Here is a 19,002-nt window from a genome sequence, read left to right as displayed (position 1 = left end):
CTTTTGACGGTCACGGGACATAGAAACCCTAACATCACCTGCCAGGAGATTCCACTGTTGTAGTCTGGAGCCCAACAGCTAGACTAGAGCCAATCAACAATTTTAAGCATCATTTTCATTATCAGTGACCCAGAATTAGTAAAGTTTGACTACATTTATTTCAGAAGCATTTTGGCTGTAGAGCAGTGTAGAGTGTGTGTGTGTGTGTGTATATAATATTGTCTTTTGTCTGGTGAAAAAAAATTCCCTGGAACCTAACCCCCTCATTTACATCAATTTTATGGGGAAATTGGATTCGCTTAACATTGTTTCGCTTAAAGTCGCATTTTTAATGAGCATAACTACAATGTTAAGTGAGGAGTTACTGTACACCAGTAAGCAGCTGCAGGGCTGTGGTGAGGAAGCTGCATGCTGCACCTCTTCCCATTGTGCAGAAAAGTTACCAGGGAACACACTCCCTCTAGTGTCTATGGAGGTGCTATATCTGCTCCTGATATCCGTATGCCCTTTTGTATGCCCCACCCCCAGCTGAATGCTGACTGGACTCTGTCAGCAACATATAAGTATGATGAAGAATATATAGATACTCCCAGATTTATCTTTTCGATCCTGACTTTGGCATTCCTTTGGTGCACCACTAGCTCCAATAGACATTAGTTAGCTCTCAGATGGGGATCTTTATCGTACAAATTGTGCAATACTAAATTGCTTTCATTTCTCTCCAGTTCTGATATTAGGAATTTCTCCAAATCATTAGCAGCTCAGTGTGGTCCTTTATGTCTTTCCTCTTGGAATATCTGGAACGGTGGTTCAGATCTGACCATGAAAACATTGAGGCAGCATTGAATGCAACTGATGGTATTCTTCAAGCTGCCTGGAAGCAGACCACTAATAATAGCTGAGATTTAAAGGGAGCTAATCTGAATACATTTAGGTGTTGTTTTTTTTTAAAAAAAGCAAACAAACAGCAGGACACAGGGGTCTGTCTTAATCTGTTGCTTTTAACTACTGTAGAAGTCCATTCCACATAAACTTGGAACAGAAAGATACACTTTCATCATAAATCAGCATCTCATTCCTTAAAAGGAGCGAAGAAGTTAAGAGTTTCAAGGTGATGATACCCACCTGCTGCAAGCCACAATTGGCATAGGGCTTTCTGAACTATCTATTAAAACACAGTGCTTCCTGGAAATTAATGGTGACTTCAGTCTTCCAAAACTTCACACTGAGATACAGGGGGAGACTACGGATGTTTTTCTTGCATTAAGACCATTCTCAATCCTAATTTACCCAATTCTGAAAGTTAAAAGTTAAGTTTAAAGTCTCCTGCTCGAATACTCAGAAGCCACATCAAAATACTCTGAGATTCGCCGCTTTAAGCAATTCCATGAACTAGGTATTGTACCATGCCGCCCAGGGAGCTGGAGCCTGCCTACCAGTAGACGCACTCTGGCTAGATAGATATTGTGGCCTATTCTCTGAACTTTCTTATTTGTAAGATATTCCCCTCCTGAACTAGTCTCTTAAAAACATTGCACTTAAAGTCTTTGCTCCTGTTGCCTCAGTACCTGAATAAGCTTCCTGACCATTAGGACAGAAACTACCTGCTCTTCATGTAATAGACCAAATCCTAAAGTCTTGAGTCAGTAGAATCTGAGGTCTAATATATTTCTGAAGTCAGCGAGGAGGATTTCTCTCCTCTAATCAAAAATGTTAATGTTCTAAATATGTGGTTTCCACAATGGCTTGTACTCCTGATGAGAGAATTTTAATCTACTGGATCATTATAGACTAATATGTTATCACTTTAGTTGCTGATGTAACAACAGACAAATATTAGCCATCCCTGAGAAATATTTTGATACCATTTGGGGCTGGTATAGAGACACACTGTCCCTGAAGGAGCTTGGAGAGGAATTCAGAGACTGCAGCACATTCCCTACTACATGCCACCCCACGTTATAGGCTGGACTAGAGGAGGAAGCAAGACCATGGCCTGCTCTCTTCCTGTTGCCTTTGGGGTAGATTCCATCCCAGGGTGCCCAGGGAAGGAGCAGGCACCGCACTCTACTAAAGACAAAGACCATACTTGCTGCTAGCCTTACGTAGGTCATGCCAAGAAGTAGTAGGGTGGATGACATTTAGGTGTGTAAGGCCCAACAATGAAGCCAGTACGAGTATTGTCACTGATTTCAATGGGATGAAGATTTGGCCCTAATCAGACACAGATTGTTCTGGCTACCTTATCACTAGTTATACTTCTCTTCCGCTTTGGCTGGTTTGCTGGAAGCAGCACAAGCAAATCAGCAGTTGTGGGCAGACCAGGTTTCACCACAGTCACCAGTGTTTCTTCAGGGATATTAGTTTCCTGAAGAGAAAAAGACATGCACAGATTTACAGGCCTGCATGCTAACTTTATACTGTCAGTATTATACAAAAAATAAATAAACATGTAGTTACTTTCAGATATGGTTTTCTGGATCTGGTCTTTGGTGTTAAGATTTTTAATATGTAGAGAAAATTCTACAGAAGTCACTGGAAGCTAGAAAGTGGCACAAAACTTTACGTTAATTAGCAGAGATCTGAAAAGCTCTTTGAAAATTAGAAGTGTTATCATACATAGCAAAGAGCTCTAATGGGTATCATGGGAAAGAGAGAACTGAAGTCTAAGTGGTTCGTGGTTCACCACAACTGTGCAGTGAGCATGCAATCTTCCAAGATAAAATTTTCAAAAAGCACCTAAGTGTCTTAGAAGTACAAGTTCCATTTTCAAAAGTGACTTAGACACTTAGGAGCCTAAGTCTCATTGAAATTCAGTAGGACGTAGGCTTCTAAATGACACCATCACTTTTGAAAATGTTACCATTCGTCACAAATTCTTGTGTTGTGTGATATATGTAGGAAGGCTGTTGTGAGATTTTAATGAAAAGCACTGGTCTAATCTCATAGTCCTTAGGTCAAACAGTCTCTGAAAATCCATATAACTGTATCTAGTATATGATTTTTTAAAAGTTAAGATGTGGAGCCAATTTGATTGGTGGGGGAGTGGGGGATGGAAGGAAGACACTTATCAGGCAGATGTACATTATGAAATAGGTAGAAGTTGATATGTGTGATTAATGGAACTCACTCTATTTGGCATTTAGTAGGTGTTGGGGTTATAAACTGGGGTGAAACAGGTGTAAAATAGAAGGTCAGAATCCTGATCTGGTTTATACCGGTGCAAATCCAGAGTAAGTTCACTGACTTCACTTTGGACCCTTTGACAATATGGCTCTGTGTTTCCTTGGTGATAACTATTTCTATAAATATTTACCACTGGGGTCATAACCTATGCTCCTTGACTGAATTCAATATGTGCTTATCTCTGGCAGTGTGTGCACCTGAATATTATTGCTCAAGTGCTCCCTACCTTAATGGCACTACTCTTTATTTATGTTACAATGCTGTTATGTGAAGCTTGACTTAAGTAATCTACAGGACAATTCAGGGTTCAAATGTGAGCAGTGCTTAATTTGTAATGAAAGAGGTGCCAGGGCTCAAGCAAGTAGGTGCCGACACTCAAGCAATTTTTTTATGTTCATAACTGATGCGGCAAGCAAAGAGGTACTGGGGCTATGAACTGCCAAGCCTAGAGGTGCTGGGACTCAGCCCTAGCAAGCTCTAGCACAAATTAAGCCCTGAATCTGAATCTAAGTCTTATCCGTACCTGCAATCTACATGAAGTGGCTAAAGCAAATTAATTCCTTACATATTTTCTGTAATTTTCAGAGTTACACATGCAAAGCTGTAAATTATTATTTAAAAAAAACAACGAAAAACTATCAAAGACTAAATGTTGTATATTATAGTACCCTTTTAGTAATCCCTAACTACATCACATTCATGTTACACTTTTTTCACAAAGTCAAAGTATTTGTTAATATTTCCACCTGGCCCCAAAATCCCTGAGAGGAGTCTTTATTGTTAATTCCCAATTAGGCTGTGTTGGAAATAAACTGGCAGTACTGCAATAATGTAATCTATGGCTATTTACACAAGTGACACTGGTCTCAAACTGCTTTTAAATGTCGCTCATGGGGATAGTTTTATTGTTCTGCCCCGCCTGTTTTTTTCTAAATGGGAAGGCATTAACTTAACCTTCAACTTTATGACTGGAGAAGGAGCAGTTTATGAGCAAACTGAGAGAGCACCTTTGCAAGAAGTCGTGTTACTACCAGGCCTATGTCTTCCCTCCACTCTGGTATGTTGGGGTTGTACATGTCCAGATGTTTAGTAAACTTTAGGGAAAGAACTTGAAAATGATCTGGAAACAGGAAAAGAAACATTTTTGAACAATTCAAAGAGAATTGGGGCAAAACAGTTTTGTAGAAAATAACAACTCTGGAAAAAAGCTTTATTAGCATTATTATTGTTGTTATTTGTATTTTTAGAAGCTCGTACAAGACTCATTTTCAGGCCAGGACCCCACTGTGCTAGGTGCTGTACAAAAACAGAATGAAAGACAGTTCCTGCCCCAAGGAGTTTACAGTCTAGGTAGCATGGACCAATACTAGATTTTTGTATTTTCCCCAGTTTCCCAGCATCTTATGTCTAAATATTTCTCGCCACCAATCAAAGACAACATGGAAAACATTAAGTCAAGTTTCATATACTCCACTGAAAATTATCTTTCCAGTAATTTTTCATTAAGATATTACACCATACATAAAACTGTGGGTTCTTTTGTTTTTAAATGGGCATGATTCTATGGACTTGATTCTTACTGAATCATAAACATCTGTTTCTTGCGCATTGCATTTTCCTTTTTTCATGTAAAATGAATATTTCTTTATATTTTTTATAATCTAGCTGTGAAAATATGAACAGAAATGATATGGCAATGGCTAACTACTGCATTGTTTAAAAGAATAAATAAGCTACACTCCCAACATTTCTATGAATATAATCCAAAAATAACTGAAATATTAGAAATGGACAGTTCCTTAGTAAACAGGATTCTGTATTCTTTCCTTTCTTCTTACAGACTTCTTGGAAATATACCTGAAGAACCTAATGCAAAGCAGAGAAAGAGATCCTTTGGAATGCATGAATGATCCAAAGGTGATCTCTTGGGCAGTTTAGACAGAATCATATTTTTATATTTATTTTTTCTAAGGATGTCTTTATTTTTCTCAACCCCAATGCCCCGTTGGTCTTTGACTCAGGATTTGCCAATACTAACAGCAGCTGCAGTAGTGAAAAGTAAGAAGCATGATAGGCTTACAAGCCATGCTAATGGGGTTATATTTTTAAAGCTCTCTGAAAAGCTGAGGGATTTATAAATGGTATCACAGGCATTCATGAAATCCATTTGTTACAGGGCAAGAGGTTTACAAATGCTCTATTTAGCTTGAATTCTGATGTTTACCATGATGTCATTAAAAAGCATATTACAAGCAAAAAGGGCAGAGTCTGCTTGGAATATTAGGACAATAGCTAAGTATCACTCTGAGTGTCCCCAGGATATATGAAGCTTTTAACTCTCCATATTTACAAACCTTAGCAAAGTAAGACTTATTAGATATCCCTGATACCCAGATTTGACAGGAGATATACAAGTTTAAATATTCCTTCTTCCTTCTTACATTTTTCATGGTACATCAGGCCTCGTCAGCACATTACATAGCACAGCAAAATACACTGAGATCTAATGCAGCCTATTGGCAAAAGGGTCATTTAACATTTTTCAGCAGCTCTTTCTAATCCAAACTCCTAGAGAAATGCCCAAATCATTAAGCAAAGAGGTGTTATCACAACAGGCAAATTCTTTCAAGTTTTTTATGATAAAAGTATGTGCCCCACTGAACTTCTCTCCTCTCACATTATTCTTTCTGTAGTAAGATCAACAGAATGCCTGAAAATATTATAAAAACATATAAGTTCTACAGTATTCTACAGTTATAGCCCAAAATGCTGCTTTAAGACAACTGTTATCTGTGGTGCTTTGGAATAACATGGAAGCATTTTCTATACAGGATACAGGTCAAATTCTTCCTTAGCCTCTCTCCGTTCATTTCAATGGCGTTTCATTACAGAATAGATTAGTGAATTAAGTTTAGGAGTTTAACATGGCATTGGATAAAATTTCACAATAGGATCTGGTCTCTAAGAGCAACTGTAAAGTACATACATGTACATGTAATGGACAAAAAATACGAGGGAGTAAAATGGTCTCACCAAAAACTTGGACAATCTTGGAATCCTGCAGCATGGAGTTCCCACAGGAGGCCTGCACTGTAACTCTCACCTCACCTGTCTCAGCAAATCTTGTCACCAAAAAACTGTCCAAAGTGAGAAGTGGCTAAAAGAGAAGGAAAATTTAAAAAAGAATGCTAGGAAGAATTATGAAATAAATGTGTATGAAGGACTAATGATTGAAATATATTGGAAGGATCAAATAATAGATTGATTTTTTCCTGTGATTTTAATCAATGGTTAGACTAATCAGTGAATTCCAGTTCTCTACCACCAGCTATGTTTGCCCTGTGTTGGATACTTGAAAACTAAAATAGTCCTTCATTCAGAAAATGCATATAAAATATACTTAAACAGTGTTCAAAATCTGGTGTTTGACTTTGGAATTACAAAGCTAAGGGACGCGCATTTTTAAAGACTGAGCAGATCCTCCTTCTAATATAACTGAGAGACTATTAGGGTTTGATCCAAAGCCTACTGAAATGACTGTAAAGACTCCCATTGACATCACTAGGCTCTGGGTCAGGCCCTCAGTGCATAGGTCTTTCCCCTCTACACACCTGAGTTCAGATTCTATCATGAGTTACAATTAAATTAATTTTGTGGCCTGATTTTAGTGCCCGATCCATACAGGTGCCCTAGTGCACTTCTGCAACTCCCAAAGATATCAAAAGGGACCTGAGATGCTCTGTACCTTGCAGAATTAGGTGCTTTGTCCATATTTGTGCACATCACAGATCCACCACATAATATCAAGTGATCTGCATTCCGGGCTCAAGAAAGACCCAAGACTAGAATAATGGACTGGTGCATGGTGCTTGTCTGAACTATTCCTCCCTCAAGCAGTAATCTTAGTCTCTCTCTTATGAGCACTACATTGTACTCATACACTTTAAAATAATTATTTTAAAAGATAATTAGCCCAAATGAACAGAAGAGAATAATCCTGTCCCAGTAGAAATATTTGGATTTTTAACGTTTTATGATCCATGTATCTAACCTATCTATGACCATAATTATGGTGTGTGAGCACCTTTTTTGTCATTGCCTTTTTAGACTTAACTTCATCCCTTTATAACAAACTGTAAAAAATATAACATCACAGAAACAGACTTAGTCAGAAGTATATATTTCTGTGCAGTATTTCAATTCCCATCTCTTCTAATGATCACATAAATAGAAGCTCTCATAATTCACTGATGCCATAATCCCAGATGCATTACATCACAGTTTCCTTAAAGGTGGTGAATTGCAACACACTTGTGACTCCACTAAAGGAAATGATCTGGAGAAGTAACCTGATTCTAAACGAGAAATTTCCATTTACACATAAATAGCAATAATGGACATCACAGAAGTTGTGCAAGATGAGGCCCTTATCCTCTGAAGTTTGTTGACATTGTAATAAAGAAAAAGAAAACCTGATGCATATGGTCAGGCGGACACAAGAGAGAAAATGGTGCTTGATTTCTGCAACCAGTCCTCAAATGAGAATTATACCTTAGCGTATGTACGTAATACGCTGGGTTTAACTCCACCACCAAGATTTTGGTTCTTAAAGGCTGCAATGATTATCAAGTGTGTGATTTTACAAAAATGGAGAAGTAGGTTTATGCCCAAAATAGAGCACTGGTATTTGAACCTGTCTGAGTAAGCAGCGAAAGAACAGCGTATTGACATAGAGAGCAATGATACGAATTCAAAAAAATTGGACCTTGTTTCCTGATACACTTGGATAAAGAATTCTGAGATAGCTCAAATAATGCCAGGCTTCTGTTATACCTGAGGTCTCCTCCATCCCTTTCCTGCCTATTTCTTTGTATCTTATTATTAATAATAATAATAATTACCACCACCCTTGTGTCTTGTGTCATCTTGTGTCTGTGTTATTGTCTGATTTTTCAGCTTTGACAAACTATAAAGGTGCTTAAATTACATAATTCTATTGGATATCCTGTGAAATATGTGGTACTCTGTAACATACAAACTGCAAGTCATTTATATTTTTGTTTATGAAAATCAATAAAAAATGAATCACAAAAATAGCAATAATGGGAAAGGAACAGAGAAAGTTCATGATCACTGAATGGAGTTTAAATAACATCTAATAGATGGTATCATAGACTGTTTGAAACAGAAGGTATTCTGCAAAATGTCATGTACACCAGGAGAGTATTTTCCTGAAAGGAATAGATGTTAGACACAATCCTTACTGAAGAGAGGCTATAAAAAAATCTCCAATGAAATGTTGTGTGTACCTGAAGATTATTTCCTATCCACCAGTAGAAGACTGTCAAGTTAGGGTTCTTGGGCAATACGATGGCTGTTAAATTCACCTCCTGGTTTCTCCCAATGACTGGAACCACTTCTAGACGTAAAGCCTGCAGTGGAGCTGAACAGAGTTGCAAAAAGGACATTAATCAAGAATCCATCAATTTATTGAATGCCTCTGGTTTTTCTCTTGTGCAGCAATTCTGCAGCAGTCTCACCGGCACAGAACAAAGTCCTGAATTTACTTTTCTCCCTCCCTGTTTTCTGCATGCATCAATGAAAAGAGTTGAAGGTAAATTCTGGACATTTTAATTAAACAAAGGAGGTCACAAATAAAAATCCAGAGCAATGTGATTTATTGATGCACCTGTATAAGTCTTTCTTGTGCATGTCTGACATAGAAGATCATAAGTAAATTTAGCCCAGTTTATAAAAAAAAGATGGAAAAGGAAAGTAATCAAAGATAAAATTGATGGAAATTCTACCAGGCCTCTGATATTTTTAAGGCAAAATCTGAGAAGAATGATGCTGACTGTTCATTTTCATTACAAAGTATCAGCAGTCAGGTTGCTACCAGACTCCTTGTTGTTTTTTTTAGTCAGGCTAATATTCAGCATAATATCCAATAAATATATAGCTTCTAATAGACAGATTTTTAAAGTAATTGATTTGCAAAATTTAAATGTATAACTTCTGTACATTAAACACATGCTTTTAGAGTAAATTTGTCCCTTTCTGAAGTTTTACCTAGTGAGGCTATATTTGCAGGCAGTTTACAAAAACTGCATCACTTCAAAATCTCTGTTCTTACTAGTCTCATTATATTTTGGTCCCTAAAAATGTTTACTAAATAATATTGAAAGAAAATCTTTATAGGAGGCATGAATTATATTTGTTTCAGAAAAGCACTCAAAGCTTGGAGGCTTTTAACACTTATTTTTTTTACTGATATTGCACCTTTCATTTCAGAAACCCAAAGTGCTTTACAAACATCAATTAAGTTATTATATATAATGAATCCATCCTATCATTTCTCTCTGCATTCTAAACAACTCTTCCTGTTGGTATGCATACTTCCACCTTTTCATATTCTCTGTATGTATAAATATATCCTGTCTGTATATTCCGTTTTATGCATCCAAAGAAGTGAGCTGTAGCTCATGAAAGCTTATGCTGAAATAAATTTGTTAGTCTCTAAGGTGCCACAAGTACTCCTGTTCTTTTTGCAGATACAGACTNAAGCTCATGCTGAAATAAATTTGTTAGTCTCTAAGGTGCCACAAGTACTCCTGTTCTTTTTGCGGATACAGACTAACATGGATGCTACTCTGAAACCTACGAAATAGGCACATCTGGTCACCCTAGGGCAGCCAGAGATTATGAGTCTTATGCTGAAATAAATTTGTTAGTCTCTAAGGTGCCACAAGTACTCCTGTTCTTTTTGCAGATACAGACTAACATGGCTGCTACTCTGAAACCTAAACATCTCTTTGTCATTCAGAGCCATTAGCCTCAATCCAGACATCACTCTGAGTCTTTCCTTTCCCTCTTTGCACTAATTACATCATTGCCCATTCATGTCCAATTCACAGTCACTGTGGGTATGCCTATGTTCCACAATTTCCTTTACTCTAGTCCAAGTACTTGCTTTTTCAAAGAACTGAGCCTTGCTCTAGCCCCTAGTACTGGCTGCAGCAGCTTATCCTCTGGATCAGAGACTCATAATTTTGGTACATCCCACAATGAAAAGTTTCTTTAAAGATCTGGTGCATATCTGTCCTGCAGTTTGGGACTTCCTATTCATGGGGCTTGAGTTTAGTATTGACAAGTTTCATGAACTCTGCCTTTGACCTCTGTCCCTCAAAACTGCATTCCTCCTGACTGTTACATCAGGTAAAAAGAATTTTGAGATATTCGTGTTTATGGCTTATTCTACTTTCATGATATTCTACGGGATAAGGTGTTTCTGAGCCCACAACCTAAATTACTCTAGAATTTCCAGATTCCATCTTAATTGTCCTGTTCATCTTCTTCAAACCTCACAATTTACCAGGACTACATAAATCAGATGAAAAGTACCTATTGACCCTGGACAAGACAAAATACTTTTATACGACTCCAAGGTTGTTTGTAGCATTGGATTAAAGTCCGATGGGAATACGGAAGGGGATACAAGGGGGGATGAAACTCAAAATCAGTTTAGAGATTATCCTAGTGGATTGGCCTTTGTACTCAATACTAATCAAATTAGTGTTCCAACACCAGATTAGATACAGCATCATTTTACACTTGAGAAATACCTCCCCCTCTGCCATTTGTAAATCCACCAGATGAAACTCCATTTACATCCTTCACTCATCACTCATCTCCCAATACAGAAGTCAAATGAGAGGGACATTTTGGGAAGGCAATCCTTCAGAGGTTCTTACTGCTCGTCAGTCTCCCAAGAGTGAGGCAATTCTCAGTGGAGAAAGGAAGTTTACTCACCTATCACAGCAGGCATATATTGCTTCTACAGACCCACACTCACCCACTCTCCTTCCCTGCTTCTGTTTATCATATCTATCAGCTTGGCATCTAAGCACCTGACAAATACTGAACTAAACCTGAGAACACTATACTGTAAGAAAATGTTACTACCTGAATTTTTAAAAAAATAGATAATGAAACGGAGGCATAGAGGTTATGGGCCTAATCCCGCTCCCTTTGCTTTTAATGGGAATTTTGCAATTAATCTGTATGGATGCAAGATAGGGCCCTAACTGATCACACAGCCAGTAAGGGCAGAGGAAGGAATAGAACCTAGATCTCTTTGCATTAATTACTAGGCAATGCTGCATCTCAAAGACTCTGGTTAACAGAAAGGAAATATGGGTAGCTGGAGCCACTGTCCATTTCCTATAGACTTACACTAAAAGTTCCAATCTCTGCAGAGGCTCCAATGTTTACTGCTTTTTATTTGGTTCCAGGATTCATGATGGAGGCTACCCATCCCACTCCCCAAAGCATGAAGCTTGTACTTGGAGAACACAAGAGGAGTAACCTGCCTTTTTTTGACTATATGATTTGTTTCTGGGTTTCTATTTGACCTATCTAAGAACAGGAGAAGAAACAGCTCTTATGAGTTCTGAAGGGGGAGGAAAATGCAGTTCCAGAGGTGAGCTGCCTGCTTTATTTCAATTATGAATTCACTAAGGTACATTAAACCTCTGATGGAGCATGCTATTCCTTGTGCCCTGCTGTTTATTTTCTTCGAATTCTAGTTGATGGTTTTTATTTTGGTTTTAATTATAAGAAAAATAAATGGCCTGTTTCACGTGATACTGCACATTCTCACTGCAATATGCAGTTAAGTCAATATATACTGAAGCCAACATTTTAAACTTGGGTAGCTAAAATTAAGCAACTAAATAAGTTAGTGCACTTATTCCTGTTGCCTTAAGTTCCTGTCTCTAATCAATTCTCGTGTTCTTAGCTAATTATCTGATTTTCAGAAGTAAGAAGCACCTACTGCTCCCACTGATCTGAGACTTCTGAAAATCAGGGAAGAGAAGACATCATCTCCACACCTTTGAAAATAAGGTCACTTACTTAGGTATCTGAATACGTATTTAGGTGGCTAAATTTAGCCACCCAAGATTGAAAATGGATCCTGAAACCACAAAGGAATTTATTGTCAAAGCTGGGATTAGAACTTGGATACCCCTACTCCTGCCTTAGATGCTCCTGCTATCTAATCACTAGACCATGCTTCCCTTTAAAGTCAAGTCTCCCTTTGGTTTGGTAATACCCTCCCCCATTTACAATCATCTGCATTAACCATGTGCAGCAGGTGCACTACGGCATGAGCAAATTCAAAGAAATGTATTTTGGTGATAAGATCTTTAATATAATTTCTTCTGGAAATCATTGCCCTGTAGCTATCATCAGGTTGTTGTGAAGCTGCAAAAGTGAAACCAGAGAAAAACAAAACAGCACAACTTACAATTAACTTGAACAAACACCACTGCTTCCTCATGCCCGGCAACATTCTCAGCCCTGACTGAGACACGATAAATCCCAGGGTTCTCATAACGGTGCCGAATGGGTTCCCCTGTCATTGTGAGGTTCACGTATATTGCCTTAAAGCCATCCCCAAGGTCCACCTGGTACTTGGTATTTAGAATATCTCCCTAGCAGAAGAAATAGATCAGAGATGTTTTGAATATCCAAGATTCAAAGAAACAGGACACATTATTATTACTTATTTGTATGTGGTAGTGCCTAGGAGCCCCAGCCATGGACCAAGTCCCCATTGTCCTACGTGTTATACAAGCACAGAACAGAATGACGATCCCTGCTCCGGGGAGGGGGAGGACGGGTGGTGGCAGTGGCATGTGTATGTGTTTGTGTGTATTAATATTCCCTCATCTGTAACACAGATCTAGTTTAATGAGGATAAAATATTCCAGATTAGTCAACAGGTTGTAACTGCATTATGCTACACTGACTACGCCTCTGGATATGACCAACATGACTGTGCGGAGCAATCCCAATCTATAAGTATTCATTGACCTTATCTAGGATTCATAAGCCCTGTCCACTGTGCTAGCAAAAACCCAGTTGACTAAGCCTAGTGCATAGTGTAGGGTTAGCATAGTATAGTTAGCACAGTGTTACTATTGCTAGCATAGCATTTATACCACCGTAGCCATCTGCTATAATTTCTTATTCATTGTAGCTCTGCCGACTGCACATGAAAATGACACTGTCTTTCTAAAGTCAGGCCTACAGTATTGGGATGATAAAGATTGCCTTCAATGTGCAACTTCATTAAAACAAAAAACATAACCATTTATGATTTTACATTGTCACTAGGCTACACACCAGGGATATTCATGACAGTGAGTATAGAACGCAGATTCTCCCATTTGGACAGGGACACATGACTGGAGCTACAGGAGACTCTCCATTAGCAGTTTGCAGAACATGGCCTAGGGCACGCATTGTAACAGTTCTGATTGCATCCAGGAAAGGCAGTCGTGCAGCTACGCACCTGACAGTGCATTACAATAATTATATGACTAGACAAGGATTTCAGTCAATCACAGCATTCAAAAATCACGTGTTGTCGCCTCTCGAATGACCCTGAAATCTTTATATGTTCAGTTCCATTATTCCATTTCAACACAGGCCACACTCTGAAAAAGTCATACTTCAAAACCTCATCCCCAAACATGATGTTAACAGAAGATCAAAGGAGGCAACAGCAGACAAGAACTTTCAGATCTTTGCGTTACAAAGGAAAGGAAAACATTTTTTTTTTAAGTGCTGCTGTTTGGGTGAATTTCTTCTGTCTTGTCAGATAAAAGGAAAAAATGTTCACAAGGTGAGAGAATGCTCACAGTGAAGATCTTGCAAAGTTCTCAAATGCCTCAACTCCAGAATGCATCACCCACAAAAGGAGTTTACTGCCTTGTATACTCCTCTGCTGTGAACATTTCCTTCAAATCACCATTTTCTTTGGATACAGATGGGTGGAATTTAGTGGAGGAGACAATACCATAATAAAGTTTAAAGCAAAGGAGATTCCTCAGCTGTGTGCTTGTAAGTGCAATTCATTTAGGTGACACTAAAGTGCAAATACTGCTTGTTTGCTTTCTTATGCTAGCAAAGCACCTACGTACTATCTCCAGGGGGTACACGAGTAAGGTTTTATGTTGTGAACCAGATCTGAGTTTTAATGAATTTTTTGCTCTCACAATGCCCTTCCTACTATAATACTATTTAGGGATCTTGATGTTTTCAAAGCACTGATTTCATTCTACAAAATAGGAAGATAATAATGGTGTGAAAACAAAAGAGGAACACGGGAAAAATACAGCTAAATTCAATGGAACTTGGACACATCTACATAGTTCTTCTGCGAATAGTGGATTTTCTTAACATTGTTTATTCATGCATTTTGTGGACTGAGCGAGCAGAGCCTGGGACAGCTTATTTTCCTCTTCTTGTTATTAATATTATTACTATTTAGAAACTCAGTAATGTATCACCCAGACAAACACAGGTGTGAGCCAAAGCCCCTCGCTCCTGTGAAACTAAGAACAGGCATTCATACACAGCAATAAACTAAAATGGTGTGTGACAGATAGATATAATATTACATCTCTTTGGTGTTAGTGGATCTCTCTCTTAAGCTCACTAATTGTCAGAAGACCTAAATGGTCCCTTGTGCAAAACTTGCCTTTCTGTTTCTAACTAATGTTATGGACTTATTGATTCTCAGCCATAGGGGGCAGCAAATTGTTAGGTTTCTTGTAAAGGAGACATAGTTCAGAGTATTATGCTTAGCTATCACTAATAGAGAGAGAGAATACTATTTGTGACCTTTGAGCATCTTTGCATGTCCTAGGTGTTCAGCCAATTGACAGAGAAACACATTCAAACCTCAGAATTCCTACTCTGGCAAAAATCATATTTTTAGATGCCCCATCACAATTAACAGAAATGATAAATTACTGATCTCTCAGATAATAGTCAAGTGCTGTTTCTTTACTAACAATGAAATGGTGACAGCACAGAGAATTAGGAAAAGAATGGAGATATATCTGACCTTACCATATCTAAGCTAATAACTACTTAAAGTCAGATTCTGACACATATTGAGAAGTAACTTACTCTGCAAGTATTCCCATTGGCTTCTGCAGGAATGAATCAGTGTCCATGGTTGTACCATGGCGGCCTGCTGAAATGTATGAATTTCCTTCAGACTCTTTGAAATCAATGGGATTAGTGTCAAAGTAAAGTAGTACTCAACCTGAGAAAGTATGGCAAAATCTGGCACTGAATAAGTAAGTGTTAAGAACCACAGACATAACAGATCAGACTGCTCCATCCTACAGATCAGACTGTTATAGTCTGGTCATACCTTTAAGATGTTGCCTCTTTTAGGCAACACAGGGAAACCTGTCAATAAGGACTATACAGAATAGATGTCATTATCCTTTACTTCCTAGTGATTTTATCTTATGTTTTATCTGATTACCAAGAAGGTGTGATTTACTTTAATAGGTGAGACCAAAAGAGCTCAGGGCCAGATTTTCAAGTGTCCAGTACCCAAAATTGGGGCCAGATGGTCAAAAAAGAGATAAGAGCTCCTATTTTAGGCACTGAAATAAAGTCCAGATTTTCAAATCTGCCACTAGCAGCTTCCACTGTAACACTGTGGGTGCTGTACCCTTTGAAAATCTGGGACATGATGGCTAATCCCCATCTGTGGGCAGGAATGAATCTGGGACACGGACTGTATCATCAGCCTTGCTGAAATGCATGAATTTACTTCAGGCTCTTTGGCTTCATCATCCCCCCCGCCATGTCTTTACTGAGGCTGAACATTTATCTGTATTAATGTTGTCTGTACTCTGTTTTCCACATGATTTTAAGTACAATTTCTTTACATCTCACTTGACTCCCCTCTAACACTGAAACTGGAATATTCAAAGCAGATCAAGGGAGTTGGCGCTTAACTCAATCTTAATCTTAAGGTAAGATTTTCAAAGTTGCTGATATCTTTAAGGAACAGTGGAGAAAAACACTGTTGAGGGGATGACCCCGGTTTCTTAGACAAAGTTGTCATTTCTGTAGTTCACTGAATACTTCCATTTGGTTCAATGGATGGAGCAATAGCAACGGAATGGTTTGTGCACCTGTTTCTAAGCCAGGGGCTAATCTCTCTTCACCCAGCCAGAGAGGAGAGAAATGAGTGCGTAGAAATAACTTCTAAACCAGCGCTTGCATTTTTAAGAGCCTGAAGTTCATCATTACCTGGTCTTGTGTGACTACAAAGGTGACATCCTCCCCAGGTTTAACAGCCAGGCTCTCTCCTTTAATGCTGATCTGCAGTCTTTTGGGAGCAATCAGTGGACACATATGCTGGGCTAGATTCTGCTGCAAGTCAACACCACCTTCACATACATTAGACACCACTTTCCTGTACCTGCATAAAACAATAAGCAGTGAGCACACAGGATTGGAGAATAACAGGTGGGTGCCATTGGAGGCACTGCAGAACAGTATAACAATGGCTACCACAGGGTAATTGACTTCTCAGTGGGTCTGGTCAATGTCCCAGAGATCACATGGAAATCAGATCAAACAGCTTCTGCATTACTGAGGAGCTAATTCCAGTGCTGATGAACTACTCTATGCTTGCATGGCTCTTAAAACTCTTTAAAATACAAATTTTGCATAACAGAATAAAAAAATAAAGCTTGACAAAGATTGGCTGAAGGTTAACAAGGAAGCACTCAGGATTATGCTGCAACTGTGCAAGAATCAGTTTCAGTCAGGTTTGTAATTTTTAACCACTCTTTTTAACACAATTGACGTTTCATTCTTCTGAGTTCAAACATGCTATAGTACAGTGGCCATTCACTACCAAAACCAAACAAACAAACAAACAAAAAACAGATCTTCACTGATAAAGCAAATACCAGCAAACTGATTTTCTTGCCTGATTTGACATTTCAACATTTGGTCCCAATCTATGCAGCTGAGAAAGATGATGTTATTGCCAGCTGCAACTTATTCTCAGCATACACATCATACCACATTTTAGTGTGTATGTTCTGTGCTCTATTGTTTACGGTTTGGTAAAGCTTTCCTTTGATTCTCAGTTCCCCATAGGATTAGGAAAAGAATCCATTCTCTGCAGAATTCTTTACCCCTGAGGACATGAGGGGATGGAGAAGGAGCATGAGAAGCTGAGCAAGGATATATACTTATTCCGAAAACTGTAAATTATTTTAATCAGAGGGTAAATTGTTCCAAAATAAAATTAAAGGATTAAAATTAAAGGGGTCATTGTCAACTTAAAAGTCATATCTGAAAAATGTGTAGCTACTATTGTTATAACCAGCTCCTAAGATTATCAGAAAAGAGTTTAGAGAAAAATATTTCTCTCTCTCTTTTCTGATTGTTTATTTGAGGCCTTTGAGGACTGTTCCCTACATGGCGAGTTGCATCCGTCATGAGCTGCTCTGTGGGGAGCACATTCACATGCTCTAGCTCAGACTCTGCAAGAAGTTGGTTACTAGTACTAGTAGCAGCAACCCTGAAACTGAAAAGACACCAATTAAGGGTGCATACAGGAGACAAATGGGAAGCGGTGCATTGTTGCTGACAGTGATTTTTCACTAGTCTCTTGATGTTTGCTGCTTTCTTGAAAGCACCAGCTCCTGGAAGCATGTGATTACCTGAGAATCTCAGCTTTCATGTTTTCAAAAAAGTATGTTTCTAACTCTCATCATTGTGAAGAAAAGCAGGAAAATGTGACCCAAGTAGCAGGTTTCACTCAGAGGCCAGCAGCCCCAGCAGGTAGGCCATGGCTCTACAGTCTTTACACCTTGTAGTCACTGTAAAGCTCATCACATCCCTAAAGGCTTAAATACCACAAAAGAAATGAAAAAAAAAACCCTCAAAATCTCCTTATTTTTTAAGCCTATTTTATGATTTTTGGAGTTTGACAAGATTTGTGGGCGCTTGGGTTTGGCCATATTTTGTATGTTTGATGCTTCTGTTTTCAAGGATCAGAGAAAACCCTTAAAACCTTTTTTTAAAGGGAATTTTTTTAAAAATCAGGACATACCATTTAAAGGGGGCTTTATCAATTTAAAAAAAAATCAAGTTGATAGTGCCCTGGTCCTTCCTGCAAGTCCTAGCCCTTCCCTCCACTGAAACCCTCCTACACACTAAACCTACCTAAGGACAATTTTGATGTAAACAATTTAACTATAAAGAGTATTTAATTACTTTTCCCGAAGGCTATGTTGTAATCCTCTGCAGCAGTGCTCTCCCCCTGAATGCTGGTAAAAGTATCAAATACTTACCCTGTGCCGCTCGCATAGGCCCGCCCTAATACGCAATCTTCAGGGGGTGATTCTGGGTTAAACCAAAAGTTAGCAAAGCACTTGCTGGATTCTGATTTCAGAGGTGCTGAACGTTCAAATCCATAATCACTGCAAAACAAACCGAATTAATCTGTTAGCGCCCCTTCTTTATTAGCAAATCTCTTTTCTGTGGTTGGATAGAAGTGAGGGAGAACCTATTTTTGAATACTATCTTGGATCAAGCCAACACACAACATGCTGAGCCCAGTTCTGCCCTCAGGGTGATTCCTAAGGCAGTGATTTCTGGGCAGAATTGGATCCAAAAAGTTTTGTGAACTAGTTCCATAGAATTCTTCTCTATTGGCTGTTTAGTTTTTTTAAAGGGGTTCTTTTACCACTCTTTTTCCTCCACTTTACTCAGAACTAGAGAGGATTTGTATTAAATACAATAGGTAAATCTTCTGATCATCATTCAAATTTTGCTCCATGGGAGTTTGCCTGAGTAAAACATCAGGACTTGTCTAGTTAGGTGGAAAAAAAAAACAAAACACCTTACTTCAAAAATGTCAGCGCTTTTGTGGTTCTGTTTTTCAAAAGAAACTCCACAGCACTTCAGCTTCTGTAG

At 38.5% G+C, this 19,002-nt stretch overlaps 1 protein-coding gene across 1 annotated transcript in view; it reads right to left on the bottom strand.

Moving 5' to 3' along the window:
- The window catches only part of SORCS2 (sortilin related VPS10 domain containing receptor 2), an 844,346-nt gene that overhangs the window by 19,120 nt on the left and 806,224 nt on the right, over nt 1–19,002 (bottom strand). The window contains 7 exon segments of the mRNA XM_032789791.2: nt 2,243–2,368; nt 4,194–4,306; nt 6,220–6,343; nt 8,496–8,629; nt 12,494–12,680; nt 16,315–16,486; nt 18,378–18,506. Coding sequence (XP_032645682.2) covers nt 2,243–2,368; nt 4,194–4,306; nt 6,220–6,343; nt 8,496–8,629; nt 12,494–12,680; nt 16,315–16,486; nt 18,378–18,506 — 985 coding nt within the window.

Source organism: Chelonoidis abingdonii, chromosome 5 (assembly GCF_003597395.2).
Source record: "Chelonoidis abingdonii isolate Lonesome George chromosome 5, CheloAbing_2.0, whole genome shotgun sequence".
NCBI classification, from domain to species: domain Eukaryota; kingdom Metazoa; phylum Chordata; order Testudines; family Testudinidae; genus Chelonoidis; species Chelonoidis abingdonii.
Note: the sequence above shows the minus strand (reverse complement) of the source record. Positions and strands in the feature narration are given on the sequence as shown.